General features: G+C 39.8%; 1 protein-coding gene across 4 annotated transcripts in view; it reads right to left on the bottom strand.

The window, feature by feature from the left end:
• Positions 1 to 15,842, bottom strand: part of AKAP7 (A-kinase anchoring protein 7) — a 152,264-nt gene that overhangs the window by 52,746 nt on the left and 83,676 nt on the right. For all 4 annotated transcript variants that reach the window (XR_003755852.2, XM_029054143.2, XM_029054144.2 and 1 more), the window contains exon 7: positions 11,697 to 11,844. Coding sequence is in view for 3 of the 4 variants with exons in the window: in XM_029054143.2 (XP_028909976.1) it covers positions 11,697 to 11,844 (148 nt within the window). In the remaining variant the exon portion in view is untranslated. The remainder of the gene's footprint in view (positions 1 to 11,696; positions 11,845 to 15,842) is intronic.

Below are 15,842 nucleotides of genomic sequence, written 5' to 3' on the forward strand. Positions count from 1 at the left end.
GCTTAGAACAGTGCTTGGTGCATAGTAAATACTTAACAAATACCATCATTATTATTATTATTACAGAGGGAGGTCTGATTTTTTTTCTGTCAATTCTTGTCTGAGTGATTTAAAATCCTTCTATGTCAATCTGTAACAATAAAGTTGGAGAAATAGATTGCTATTTGGGTTTTAGAAAGATTTCATGTTGATGCTGATGATGTACACACACACACACACACACACACACACACACACACACTCTCAGAAAATATTAATCCCCATTAACAACTGACCCCAAAATATTTATGCTCTAGACTCCAATGGTGATGCCTAAAGTCAGTTGGCATGATATTCATGAAAGAAGAATACAGTCATAAAGGTTGACACTGAGATGATGGCGCTGTTAATTCTATTTACAGTTATTTGTCAGAGCTCGCCCTCTAGCCTCTAAGCTCCCCATGGGCAGGGAATGAGTCTACCAACTTGGTTATAATGTACTCTCCCAGGCCCTTAGTACTGTGCTCTGCACACACTAAAGCACTCAATAAATATGGTTGATTGATTTGCAGGAATAATCATAAGGTGTCCCCAAGAAACTAAACTAAAAACTGAAAACTAAACTGCCTCTCTAAAAAGGATATTTCTAAGTTCTGAATTAGAATTGATCTAACTGGTATGCTCGGGCTATTTAAAAAACCCAGGATGATACTAATGATCACAACATAATGTATGACAGGATGCAATCCAATGATTTACTAAACTAGTCTACTATTTATAGCTGTACTCCTACTACTAGCATGGGTTTCAGCCAGAACAATCTGCTCTGGGAGTCAACACACTCATAGCAGCAAAGAGTCTGTTCCTTTTATCATAAGAAGCTCCCTCAAACTTGACTATTTTTAAAGCAGACAGTTGGTGAAGTTTGAGTAGAATATAGGGTAAATGGATTTGTGAAACTAAGCAAGATTATATAGGGGGAATTGTCTAGGTCAGTGGACCCATAGACCAAATCTCTCCCAAATTCCTTGGGTCAGAGAGACAGGAAATGCAAATGAAAAGCTTAGCTGAAAATTAAGCCCTTCAATCTAGAAGAAGAGTCTTTCAAAAGCTGTTTTCCCAGTTTGTGCAGATTGAGAATCTTGAAATCTCCCTCTTTGGTCTTTTAGGTTGAATTGTATATATACCATACTAGACCATCATTTTTCATCACAATTTCCCTGGATACAATCAGACTCCAATAACTCTTCACTCAGAAAGAGCTCTTCCTCATATCACTATTATGGACTAAAATTTCTTTCTATAGCCCTAGGGAAGGTAGAGAAAGCTGGCCAGTTGCCTTTTTTTTTATATCTGTTAAGGGCTTGCTATGTGCCAGGCATTGTTCTAAGTGCTAGGGTAGATGTGAGGTAATCAGGTTGGACACAGTCTATGTCCCATGTGGGGCTCACAGTCTTAATCCCCATTTTACAGATCAGGTATTTGAGGCACACAGAAATGAAGTGACTTGCCAAAGGTCACATAGCAGACAAGTGCAGAGCCAGGGTTAGAACCCAGGTCCTTCTGACTCCCACAATCTCTCTGCTAGGCCACACTGTTTCTTTATACTAGAAAACCATTTAGTTGTTGTCACCCTTGTGTCTCCTCTGACATGGACAAAACCACAGCAGTACATTTAAGATTTCCAAAGCTTCAGTCATTTTTGGTACTATCCTATGTTTCCTCTCCAGTGTCTATTTTCCTCCTTAAAATGTGGAGCCCCCAAACTTATCCCTGTGTACTAATAAAGGCCTGACTAGAGTTGACTATACAGGGAAATTATCCATTCATATTATCTCTAGTTCCCCCCTCCCTCAATCGCATTAACATTTTCAATAAAACATCACTGTGTTAGATGGAACAGACACATTTATGAATCTCAGAATATCTCCTTTTATATTTCCAGTGAACACACAGGCTCAGAATCTTTATCTCTAGCGTATTTATATTTAGAAACTTTATTTCAGAAACGCACCTAGGCAATTTAAAGCAACAGTGCAAAGATGAGCAGTTTTATGTAACACATCTCTCAAAACTCAGATTAGTTTTCTGTGGGTAAGGGGGCAGCAATCTGTTTCGATGAAAATCTCCCATTAATATGGTGGAATTGACCATTGCATTTCAGAGACAGATTGGGAGCGACACGGATCAATTAGAATTTCTACAGGAATATAGGAGCTATTTCAGGGTCTCATACCCAGTGCTTTACATTTTGATGGAAAAATACTTTTCTTAAAGGATCTCTCTTACCAGTGGTTTTTTCTCCCTTTGAATTACATGTGCTCCCCTTTCATAGTTTTAAAATACTCTTTAAATAATGATTATGGTACTTGTTAAGCAATTACTGTGTGCCAAAGCACTGTTCTAAGCACTAGGGTAGATACAAGTTAATCTGGTTGGACATAGCCATGTGGGGCTCACACTCATCCCCATTTTACCAGTGAAGTAACTAGAGAAGCAGCGTGGCTCTGTGGAAAGAGCATGGGCTTGGGAGTCAGAGGTCATGGGTTCGAATCCCAACTCTGCCACTTGGCAGCTGTGTGACTGTGGGCAAGTCACTTAACTTCTCTGTGCCTCAGTTACCTTATCAGGAAAATGGGGATTAAGATTGTGAGTCTCACATGATTACCTAATTACCCTGTATCTACCCCAGCGCTTAGAACAGTGCTCAGCACATAGTAAGCATTTAACAAATACCAACATTATTATTAAGGTACAGAGAAGTGAAGTGACTTGCCCAAGGTCACACAGAAGACATGTGCCAGAGCTAGGATTAGAACTCAGGTCCTTTTGACTCCAAGGCCTGTGCTTTATTCACTAAGCCACACTGCTTCTCTAATTTCTCACATTTTAAAGAGAAAGTGTAAAATGACAGGTAAATCCTTGTATTAGTGGCTACTTTGGTGGAACAGTTGGATCTGTCACTCAGTACTGCCCCACTGAACTAGTTTACAGACAGCAGGGAAGGAGGGGGAAGGGAAGACCCGTCACAGTGGAAGTTGTGGTAGGGAGTAGCAGAGAGGCTGTTGGAGGGAGACAGGCCAGAGAACTTTGAGAGAAAAAGAGGGTAGATAATAGTCTGTCAAAAATTCCTGATAACCAACTCACATCCTTGCTGTTTTAATCGTAGCAGATATATGTTCCATAGTCATTTTTAGATTGTGAGCCCTGATGAGGGACAAGGACCATGTTTAATTTCCAACTGTGTATTCTTTCTCAGCACTTAGTACAGGGCTCTGCATGCAGTAAGCACTTAATAAATATTATTACTACTACTGTTTACAGTCTGCATAGAAGATGTATATCACCACATAGTCAATAAGAGTTGCACTGCCAGGTTGAAAGTTAATATTAAAATCCCCTATTGCTCAGCCTAGTACTGAGAGGCAGTGAAAGTGCTAAAGTTCATTCTTATTTGGGACACAGTCTCGTTGAAACATTTAAATGTCTTCAGAGCCACAGGAAGGTAGGAGAAGGTATACAAGCAGAGTAGACACCCTGGGTTCCTTTGAGGCCTGGGATTGAACAAGGAGACGGAAGCATTTAGGTTCCAACCTCAGCCTCACAATAGTGCTGCTTCAGGGAGGAAACCTGGCCCAAGTCAGAATGTTCTGTGGTGGGGAGCAAGACACATCCTGCTCCGGGAACACATGTGTGATGTCGTGACTCCATGACACCCTGATGTCATGACATTAGGGGCTTGGGGTTGCAGCAATCTCCAGTCAGATTTGAATCAAGGATAATCAGGTTGTGAACATCTGTCTGAATGCCCAATGGGTAGTGAAACCACATAGCCTTCCTAGGTAGCTCTTTGAGCATAATCTAACATATTTTCTGTCATCTGAAAATGTTAAGTTCATCTTTTGCACTTAGGAGAATATCCTTTCTATTTTTACATATTTTACATGTACTTTTAGAAGAAGGTGAGAGATTGTAAAGCACCCAGGGACTTTTTCTAGGTTTCAGAAAAATATAGCTAACTAAATGTCGCAATTCAGTGTGCATCCATATGCACTTTGGGAAATTTAAATTAAATTACTTGAAATGCTCTTAAAAGACAGACACCACTTTGAGGACTTCAGAGTCATCTATTTCATGAGGTTTGGAAATTTTAATTCATGTAAGGAGGAAGATTTTCCTTTATTTTTTAACAGTTTGATGCAGGTGTCATAATACCTTTCCACAGACATTGTGCCATCCTGTCAAAACTCATTAGAGACTGTTTTAATTCCAAGCTCAATGACGAAGCACATCTTTCTGGTTGCAGTGCATTTCCAGGGTACAGTCTCATAGTGTCCTGTTCTTTTTTCACTTTCATCTTGTTGAAACAATTATGTACTGAACAAACCAAAATATAGTTGTGTGTGATGTCATATTTATAATTTGTTTGCAATCTGCAAAGACTCCTATGAAGTCATAACTGGCAGGATTGTTCCGTTGGGAAGTATAGACAAACCACTTAATGATCTACGAAAAGATACTGAAATGTTCTCCACATTTCATCTCTATCAAAAATATCTCTTTGTTCCCCAAATAATAATAATAATAATAATAATGATAATGTTGGTATTTGTTAAGCACTTACTATGTGCAGAGCACTGTTCTAAGAGCTGGGGTGAACACAGGGGAATCATGTTGTCCCAGGTGAGGCTCACAATATTAATGCCCATTTTACAGTTGAGGGAACTGAGGCACAGAGAAGTGAAGTGACTTGCCCACAGACACGCAGCTGACAAGTGGCAGAGCTGGGATTCGAACCCATGACCTCTGACTCCAAAGCCCGTGCTCTTTCCACTGAGCCATGCTGCTTCTCCGTTAGCATAGATAAATACCTCCATTAGCATAGATATTTTAAAATCCAGTCGAAACAAGTGAACTCAAAGAAGTTTAGAGGTTTAAGAAAACAGAAAATAAAGCAGAATTCAAAGAGACACTGAAAGATGGGCAGAAATAGTCTTGCTCTAAGGCAACAAGCCCCTCTCAGAGTCACACCTGTAGAGTTTCCAGTACTCTACCAGTCTCGACTACAGGAGGGAGAGTTAGGCAGAGGCATATCCATTCCATTTCTAGCTTGGGCAGTGGCAGTGGAAGGCAATCTGCTTTAAGTCAAAACTCACCTGTGCTGGGCAGCAGCAGCAGTTGAGAGAATCAAGGGTGAAGACTCAAGTTTACTGCACGGGAACCACTCTGCATTTTTACCAAGAAAACTCTATGGATCCACTAACAGAATGATTACAGAGAGAGGTGGGGCGTTGTAGGAGAGATGTGTCCATGGCATCTCTATGGGTCAAAGATGACTCGACGGCATAAGACAAGGCAGGGCACCCAGAGCAAAGAGGAAGATTGTAAAGAACAGCTGTCTTACAAAGAGAGAGGGTTGGGAAACAGTGGATGAGGAGAGCAGATATGGTAAGTGGGGTCTGCTTGGTGACTTCATCTCTGCAAGTCTCAAAGAGGTTTGCTGGAGTTGCTACAAAGAGCTTTGGAGTGGCTATAGAGAGCTCTTGTTCCTGCATCTGGGTACAGACCTCCTGATAAGCAGGTTATATATCTGATTGACAGCTGATGCTTGGGGTTGATAACAACAGGGGGCTGCAAAAAGGCTGGAATGTCAATCAGGTGGATATGCTGATGTTACAGTGGCAGGGAGGTTCAGGAGTGGAACTAGAGATATGTGGCTTTAGGAACCAAATATTAGCCCCATATGGAACATGAGATCCATACTAACATTAGGGGGGAGTGCCCAAAGTCATGTTTGCTCTTCGTGACATAGTAGAATTTGTCCAAGTCAACAAGAGCATGTGGATTGAAAATATATATTTTGCTCTTTGGGCCTCCCAATCATAAAATAGCTCTGTTCTTTACAGTCATTTGCTCTGGATGCCTTAGAGCAATCATATTTTTGTCATTTTTCACTGCCTCTTTGAATTCTGCTCTATTTTCTGCTTTCTTAAACCTCTAAACTCCTCTGAGGTCACTTGTTTCGAGGGATTTTAGAATATAATGCCAAAGGAGGCACTTGTGGAACAAAGAGATATTTTTGATAGAGACGAGCTGTGGAGAGCATTTCATTGTCTTTTAGTAAATCGTTAAGTGGTTTTCTATGCTTACCGTCTGAACGCTAATGACTGTTATGGCTTCACAGAGTCAGATACATATATACAATGCATAAATATATACCCAAAGGTGAAAAGTTAAAAGAAAAGGATCTGGTATGCCCCTTGGAGACTCAAAGACAAAGTCTAACGCTGGACTGGCAATCAGATATAGAGGGCAACAGTAACCTTTCTTTCTCACTGCGGAATCTAGGCCTGCCACAGTCCTACTCCAACTCCTAGGCAGTTCCCACCAATGCCACCTGGGCCAATATTAACATCAAATAGCTATATAAGCTCACAGACAATGAGGTCCTGGAACTAGGTCATATCACCAGTACTGAATTCATGCTTGTTTCATCACACCTTTGCTCAGTGGAGGATGTGAATGAATGGATGATAGCAGGATACCCAATCACCAAGTTGAAATGAGGTAACCATAGAAAGGTTGGACAGAAGAAATATTTAATGACAATGAAGCAATACCTCAAACAATGTAGCCTAGCAGTGGGTGGCTGATAAATGGTGGTACAAAGCTACTCTGAGTAATATTAGTTAGCATCTTAATGGAAATCATGGTGACACATGAATTTACAAAGGCAAATTAAGTTATTTATAACGGCTTTAGAAATGATAAGTAGCTGAAGGGCATTATGCAAATGGTTGAAAAGGGGAAACACTTTTTTGACAACCACATTTTAGCTAAACCAAATTCACATCAGAGAGCAGGAAATTATTCACTTCTGATTTAGTGATATTGAGTCTTACTGATCTCCTTCGAAGAAGATGGTACCTTGACAGCGAAACACAACAGATGCCTTAAAGGGCAGCTTCATTTCGGTTCTGCTGTTTAGCTAGGCTCTATGCCTAGATCTAAAATTCATGATATGAATATAAAATCCCATTATTTTTCCAATTACTCCATGAAAACTTATTAATACAGGCTGAAATAGTAATGCAATTTTCAATACCATAGGGCTTCAGACAGCTAGTGATAGGAATTCCCAACTTCAGAGCCCTTTTCTCCCCCAGAGACTAAAAACACATCACAACATTACATCTAATATTATGCTATGACCATGATCATAGCAGTGAAGAAACCGAGGTTCAGAGAGCTTGCCCATCTTGCCTGATAAACACTGCAAGGCAGTTGGGAGAGCTGGAAATAGAGCTCACACCTCTCAGGCAATCCATATCCATGGCATTTGTCAGTGCTTACTATATAACAAGCCCTGAATTCAACACTGGGGTAGAGGCAAGATGATTAGGTAGGACCCAGACCCTGTCCCTCTTAGGACTCACAGTCTAAGTAGGAGGGAAAAATGGTATTTAATCCCCATTTTACAGATGAGGAAACTGAGGTCCAGAAAAGTTATTATTAATAATAATAATGGTATTTGTTAAGCGCTTACTATATACCAACCACTGTTCTAAGCATTGGGGGAGATACAAGGTAATCAGGTTGTCCCACATGGGGCTCACAGTCTTAATTCCCATTGGAACAAAGTAAGTGCTTAACAAGTGCCAGGAACATTTTTCTAAAATGTCACTCGACACACATGTACCCACTCTTCAAAATGGCTGTTCATCCCTTTCTGCAAACAGAAACTCCTGACCTTAGGGTTTAAAGCACTCAGTCAGCTCCCTCCATCCTACTTATCCACTGTCAATATTGAAATATATATATATTCAAGCCCTCCTAACCTTAACTTGATGCTCTCCTACTACAACCCATTTGCACACTTCGCTCCTCAAATACCCACCTACTCACTGTACCTCAATCTCATCTATCTCACCGCCGAACTCTTGCCCATGTCCTGCATGTGGCTTCGAACAACGTCCCCCATCATATCTGACAGACAATTACTCTGCCACCTTCAAAGCTTTACTGAAGGCACATCTCCTCCAAGAGACCTTCCCTGACTAAGCTCTCATTTCCTCTTCTCCCACTGCCTTCAGCATTGCCCTTGCACTTGGATTTGCTCCCTTTATTCACCCCTCCCTCAGCTCCACAGCTCTTATGTCCATATCCACTGTTTATATTAACATTTGTCTCCATCTCTAGACTGTAAGCTGATTGTGGGCAAGAAACATGTCTACCAACTCTGATTTATTGTACTCTCCCAAGCACATAGTATAGTGCTGGCTCAGTGGAAAGAGCATGGGCTTTGGAGTTAGAGGTCATGGGTTTGAATCCCTGCTCCGCCACTTGTCAGCTGTGTGACTGTGGACAAGTCACTTAACTTCTCTGTGCCTCAGTTACCCCATCTGTAAAATGGGGATTAAGACTGTGAGCCCCACGTGGGACAACCTGATTCCCTTGTGTCTCTCCCCAGTGCTTAGAACAGTGCTCTGCACATAGTAAGCTCTTAACAAATACCAACATTATTATTATTAAATATGATTGATAGATATCTTCTCCCACTATACCCCAGTTTGCACATTACTAACTGTATCCTGTTCTCACCTTTCCCACCACTAATGTCTTTTTCATGCCTTCCCTCTTCTCTGGAATTCCCTCCTCTTTCATATCTTAATCTCAGTTCTTTTTATATTCACAGCCCTTCTTAAATCACATCTCCTCCAAGAAACCTTCCCAGATTAATCTGTTATCCCCATGTTTTATATTCCCCAACCAACTGTCCCTTACAATCCTAAAGACTTAAGTACTCGCAAGCCTCACTGTAGTATATATATAAATATATATATATATATATACAAACATAAATACATACAGTGCTCTGCACATAGTAAGCTCTCAATAAATACAATTGAATAAATATATATATACACCACTACTTTCTCATATTTTCAATATATTTGAGTCTCTGTTCTCCTCTTCTAGACTGTAAACTGCTTGAAGACAGTGAACAGGAACAAATTATATTAGACAGTGAACAAATTATATTGGACTTTCCCAAGGGCTTGGTAAAGTGTTTGGCATACAATAGGTGCTCAATAAATGCTTTTGATTACTTGCGTCCCTGCTTGCTTGATTGATCAGCCAATTCAGAAGTCCATGGAGTAATGAATGCAAGAGTCATCCCCAAAATCTGTGAACTTTGCAAGGTTCTCCTGCAGCAAAGTCTAGAGGAACTGGGTTCTATACCCCGCTTGGCCACTTGTCTGCTATGTGACCTTTGGCAAGTCATTTGACTTCTCTGTGCCATAGTTACCTCGTCTGTAAAATGGGGATTAATACTGTGAGCCCCATGTGGGACACGGACTGTGTCCAACCTGATTACATTGCATCAATCCCAAGCGGTTAGTACATTGCCTGGAACATAGTAAGTACTTAAAAAAAAATCCTAGCTATTCTCCTAGACAATCTTCCCCCTACCTGGGAGGAAATTTTGGCTCCCACAAACCCTGAAACTATTCCAGTCTTGACATCAGTACCCAAAACATTTGCCCTAATCTGTGTCCCTCTACCACCGTGGAGGAGAGAAAGAAATGGTATTAATTCTGAATTTAATTAAGCACTTTATAGAACTCTAAAAATATTTTAGGATTTTCTTCATCTCTTGCTACTACTGACTCATACACACCCCTACTGACTTGCAGTACACTGACTCTCTTACATATTAACAATATGTCTCCTACAGAGACACCCAAATGCACATCCCATATTCATAATGATCATACCAATTAGGATTCTTAAAATTTCTCAGTGCCTTAATTCACAAGCCCCACCTCTGAGATCACATCACAGCATGGGTTCAGGAATCATGATGTTGTGATCTAAAAACTGATGGAAGAGTATCAAAATATGAGACACCCATTATCCCACTCCAATGATGGAAAGTCTCGAATGACTGAAAATTCATTATGGGCAGGGAACGTGTCCATTTATTCTCTCCCAAGCACTTAGTGCAGTGCTCTGCACATAGTAAGCGCTCAATAAATACCATTGATTGACTGATGACTGATCAAACATCAATGTTAACCCCTCCCCCTAGAACAAAAGTCTAGAGAGCAAAGGCTCTGGAATTCAAAAATGGAACCACTAAGTAACCCAAAGCCTGGAATCAGGGAGCCCTTTAGAGGCCAGAGACGTATGACTGACTGTGACTCAAATAATCCAAAAATCAAGCTGGCTCCTGGAATTGCAGTCCAACCAGCAGAGAAGAGACCATCAAAATATGGAGGAAATATTTTTCCAGGAGGCTAGTTAGGAATCTTCAAAGCCATCTCTCCTGTAAACCCTAGCCCTGGAGAAAGCAAACTGAAGAGATAAAATGAGCACATAGTAAGCACTCAATAAATTTGACTGGTTGATTGATTGATTATGTGGAAGTGCCAATTTAATTAACCCGCAAGTAAATCATTGAGTTTCTCATTTACAGAATGTGTTGTCTGTACACCAGTTTTTATTGTGATCCATAGAAATTTCACTGTATTTTGAAGCTTAAGTTTTCACTTTGGTTTATAACCTTAGATCCTACCATGATAATGAACAGCAGACTTAATATTTAGAGCTCATCAGAATCTGAAAGCCAGGACTCCAAAGAAGATTTTAATTAAATGAGACTCAGCCCAAGTTAAATTCACCCATCCTTTGAATCTTCTTCATCCGGAGGAAAACCAAGAGTTTTGCAAAGCAAAATTTAAACCAGATGGTGAAAGTCATTTCTTTATGACTTCCTTGAGCTTTGGGGCAGAAAAAGGTGCCCTTTTGAAGATATTCTCCACTGAAGATCCAGGCACAATATGTCCTGGACATTTTTCAAATATTTCCAGATTTCAAATGCTGCATTTGGTGAAGTTCCCATTCTTTCAAGATGAATAACTTTACAGATTTTCTTTAAAGTTCACTGATGTTTCTTGATAAATGAAGCATCTAATCCAGGGCTCTGCACTCTTTAAAAGATCACCCAAGAGCTGATGATGATAATGATGGTGATCAAATTCTGTTACTTTTTTTATAATAGCTTTTCATCCCATTCAATACTTCTATTTGGGCTAGCAGAGAGTCTTCAGTTTCTAACCATTATTTCCTTCTCAAAGACACATCCTAAATTACAGTACATTGATCTCACTTTACAGAAATATGGGAACACAAGGGACTAGTAAACTCAGCCTGCTGAGTCTATCTGTAAATATTATTTTAGCCTTATCAATGCCTGGGCAAATTTAAGGTGTGTACTTCACCAATTCATCTCCCTCTGCAGGGAAAATACCATAAGATGAACTTTTTATTTCTTTTGTCTTTTGTTCCCACAGTGAAGATGTCTCATCCATCCTTCCGTAATGTCTCATGAGCAACAGCAAGAACATTCCTTTATAACTTCCTTTCAAAAAAGAAACCATGAAAAAATGCAGGGTGGAGGACGATGTGTGGGAAATTGGAATTCAGAGCAGTTTAAATCCTTTGTTGCATTCCCCCTTTGAAACTGTGACAGGATGATATCTGTAGGTGTTGGATTTCCTTCGGATCCCTGGAGCTGAACATAGAATCTATGGAAACTTTTAAAACTTCACTTCAATGTCATGAACATATGCCCTCCACTTTAAATACTGAGCAAGAAACATTCATTTACACCAACTTAACTGATATAATGGAAGGAAAGGTTATGTACTCACCAACCGTAATTGAAGACTCACAGTGGTAATAGCCATTGGCTTGTTTCTCCTTTTGCATGGAGCAAAGATCAATGCGATGCAGGGTTTCCTCACCAAAATGATGACTTTCAAATGCTCTGTAGAACTCAGGGTTGATTTTTTTCACTCCCTTTAAATATATCAAAATAAAACCACAATAATATGTAATTTCACTTGATGATCAGGTTTTTGTAGTTAAATTGCAGTGTTTATTTTGATCAAACTAATTATGAATGTGATTATTGTTAGTTGGGGAGTTCATGCCAATTCTTTTTATTTTAAGTGATGAAATGGAACTGTTTGTCTCTATTCAGAAAAATAAGTTCCTGATACAGGGAAGCATGCTGATTTTCAAACTCTTTTAACCTCAGGGGCTCATCTATCTATCAAATTAAAATCCTGTGGCAGGTGGATATTCAGATTTCTCAGTAAGAATGGCTAGAAGAATAAGAAAAAAAATATGTACTTCGACAATATGCTGAAGAAGAAACAAGAAAACAGGTTGACATCACTTAATTTTTTTTGAGAGAGTTGAAGCTGCTTGAAGGGAGGGACAGTGTTTTTTTCTTCTGTAAAATGTTGCCCAATTCTCAGTACAAACATAGTAGGCACTTTGTAAATACTAGAAATTCAATGGATGAATGACTTCTATTTCATTAAGGTACTTCTGTCTCTACCCAAGTCTTCCCATTCTGGCATATGTAGTCTTAATACAGTTGTGCACAAAATGATACTTAGGTTTATAAAGCTGTCATTAATATTTGAAGATGATCCTACTGGCTGTGGAGATTTTATTCACATGTTACAGTGAGGTTGAGAAGACAGCCTTGTCCTTTGCTATTTATAGGAAAATCTCCAAGAAACAATTTTAAATTTACCCCACTCACAGTATGTGGAAAGATATATTTCTCCTTCACTTTCCAATTTTGCTTCCAATTGGCTAGTGATGGAAGCCAAGTTGTCACTCAAGGACCTGGATTTAACTCTAATCTGACAAATTTATATAGAGAAATTGCAAATGAGGTTCTTTTGAGGGTTTTTCTGTTATTTTTTTTTAAATGGTATTTGTTAAGCACTTACTAGGTGTCAGGCCCTTTACTAAGCACTGCGGTAGATGATACAAGCTAATCAGGTTGGACATAGTACCTGTCCCACAAAGGGCTCATAGCTTTAATCCCCATTTTACAGACAAGGGAAATGAGGCATAGAGAAGTTGAGTGACTTGCCCAAGGTCACATAGTAGACAAGAGGCAGAGCCAGGATTAGAAACCAAGTCCTCTGACTCTGAGGCCCATGCTCTTTCCACTAGACTACACTGCTTTTCATCATCATTAAAATTTTTAAAGCATTGTAGATATGTTTCTCTTTGATGGTGTGTCAAGAGGTAGGCAATGAATCTCCCTCCTTCTGATCCATGATTTAAATCTGAATAATAACTAATGAAGACTTTCCAGAGACATGAAAATTTGTGGTCTCAGGCCAGCAGCTAGTTGACAGGATGTCAGAAAAGATGAAAATAAACTGCCAACTCCTTCTAAGGGGTCATTTTTCAATCAGGTTTGGAAACCCCGGCATGTTCATTAGAATAAGAATAAGTTTTCAGGGTTCCACTCTTGTGCCTTTCATCAACACTGAATCCATTTAGAAAAAGGACAAACTTAGGATTCTTGTTAATGTGGCCTGAATTAACCAAGCTGTGGCCTGAATTCATCAGGCTCTTTATTCACCTTAATCAATCAATCATATTTATTGAGCACTTTCTGAGTGACGAGCAGTGTTTGGGAGAGTACAGTTATAACAGAGTTGGTAGACACATTCTATGCCTACAATGAGCTTACAGTCTTTCACTTTTTGAAAGTACTGAGTATTTTAGAACCATCTACAACTCTTTCTGTGTGTTTGTGTGCATATGTGTGAGTGTAAGTGTGGTGGGGGCAAAGCAGGGAATGCAGGAAGGGTATACTTTTCTTTTTTATTTGATAATGACCCATTAATGATGCAGTTTACCTTTGGGTATTATGAGTTTACTTGTAAACCCACGACTGACTTTCAACTAACCACATAGTGAGTTTACATCATCTCTAGTTACACCATTAAAAGACAATCTTGTTTTGTGATGGCACTTTTATTTTTCCAAAGAGATTTCACATCAGTGAAGATCTCATTTTCTCCTCACAGCATCCTTCTGGGGAAGAGAAAGGTAGGCATTATTACCTCCATTTTATAACTGCTCGGTTAAAGCAGCATGGCCTAGTGGAGAGATCATGGTCCGGGGAGTCAGATGAACCTGGGTTCTAATCATGGTTCTGCCACTTGTCTGCTGTGAGACTTTGAGCAAGTCACTTTAAGTGCTCTATGCCTCAGTTACCTTAATCTGTAAAATGGCGATTAATACTGTGAGGTCCATGTGGGATATGGCTATGATTATCTTGTATCTTCCCCTGTGCTTAGTACAGGGCCTGGTACATAATAAGCACTTAACAAATACATAAAATAAATAAATGAAGAATACATAAAGAAATTCTGATCTATCAGCATCCTGACACTCAAAGCCAAGGAAACAACAAAATTATTTTAAAGGCATTTGTTAAGTGCTTATTCTGTGCCAGGTAATGTACTAAGCACTGGGGTAGGCATAGTAGTATTAATAATGTTGGTATTTGTTAAGCGCTTACTATGTGCCAAGCACTGTTCTAAGTGCTGGAGTAGACACAAGGTTGTCCCAGGTGGGGCTCACAGTCTTCATCCCCATTTTACAGATGAGATAACTGAGGCACAGAGAAGTTAGGTGACTTGCCCAAGGTCACACAGCTGATAATTGGAAGAGCTGGGATTAGAACCCATGACCTCTGACTCCCAAGCCCATGCTCTTTCCACTAAGCCATCCTGCTTCTCAGCAGCGTGCTTATTTTTTATAAGATAATCAAGTTGGACACAGTCCAACAGATGAAGAAACTGAGGCCAGAGATGTTAAATGACTTGCCCAAGGTCACACAGCAGATATGTGGCAGAGCCAGTATTAGAACCCAGGTCCTCTGACTCTCAGGCCTGTTTTCTTTCCACTAGGCCACACTGCTTTTCCTTGACAAATAGCAATAGGGCCCTTTCTTCCTACCCAATCTCCACTTCCCTGTCTCTGCCCATTTTTCTCACCATGAATATTGTTTCCACCAATGAGAAATATTGTTTCCTCCCACCCCCGTTGACCCACTCTACTTTGGAATAAGAGAGACTATAGGTTCCATAGATCATCTGCTTGCAAGATACACAGAAATATTTCCTAAAGCAGGTCTACACCAGTAAATTATCCATATATTTCAGATCTAAAAGTATGCATTATTTTCAATTATTTGCTTTTGGGGTTTTTTTTTCCCGAAAAGGCAGATAACTGAAGCTGGTATGCAAATTTTAGACCTGGTTTGGCTAGATGTTTCTAATATAAATCTTTCCTGAATTCAAAATGTCAAAGTGGTTTGCTCTGAAAGATTTCAAATGGATTTGAATTTATTTAAAAGAAATCACAACCCCAAACCTGCCAGGAATTCACTGATATAAGATTTTCACAATCAACATACTTAATTACCTCTATTTCACTGGATGAGATTGGATGTTTCAGTGGTGTTTATTGAGTCTGGTCAACCCTAGAATATTATTCAGGTAATTTTATCTCCAGAATACAATATGTCCACAATTTCTGGACAATTAAGATCAAGAGTTATTTCTGAATTTCAACTATCCCTGCAAATGAGATCACAAGATCCCTGCAAATGAGATCGAGAAGCAGCGTGGCTCAGTGGAAAGAGCACGGGCTTTGGAGTCAGAGGTCATGGGTTCAAATCCCAGCTCGGCCACTTGTCAGCTGTGTGACTTTGGGCAAGTCACTTCACTTCTCGGTGCCTCAGTTCCCTCATCTGTAAAATGGGGATTAAGACTGTGAGCCCCACGTGGGACAACCTGATTCCCCTGTGTCTACCCCAGCGCTTAGAACAGTGCTCAGCACATAGTAAGCACTTAACAAATACCAACATTATTATTAAGTATATTTCTGGCCCTTTCAACATACAGATCATTAACAGACATAAACAGAATCACAGTCAGCTTTCCAGGAGAAGTCATTTCCACTCCCTT

The sequence above is a fragment of the Ornithorhynchus anatinus genome, chromosome 2 (genome assembly GCF_004115215.2).
Source record: "Ornithorhynchus anatinus isolate Pmale09 chromosome 2, mOrnAna1.pri.v4, whole genome shotgun sequence".
Classification (NCBI taxonomy): Eukaryota; Metazoa; Chordata; class Mammalia; order Monotremata; family Ornithorhynchidae; genus Ornithorhynchus; species Ornithorhynchus anatinus.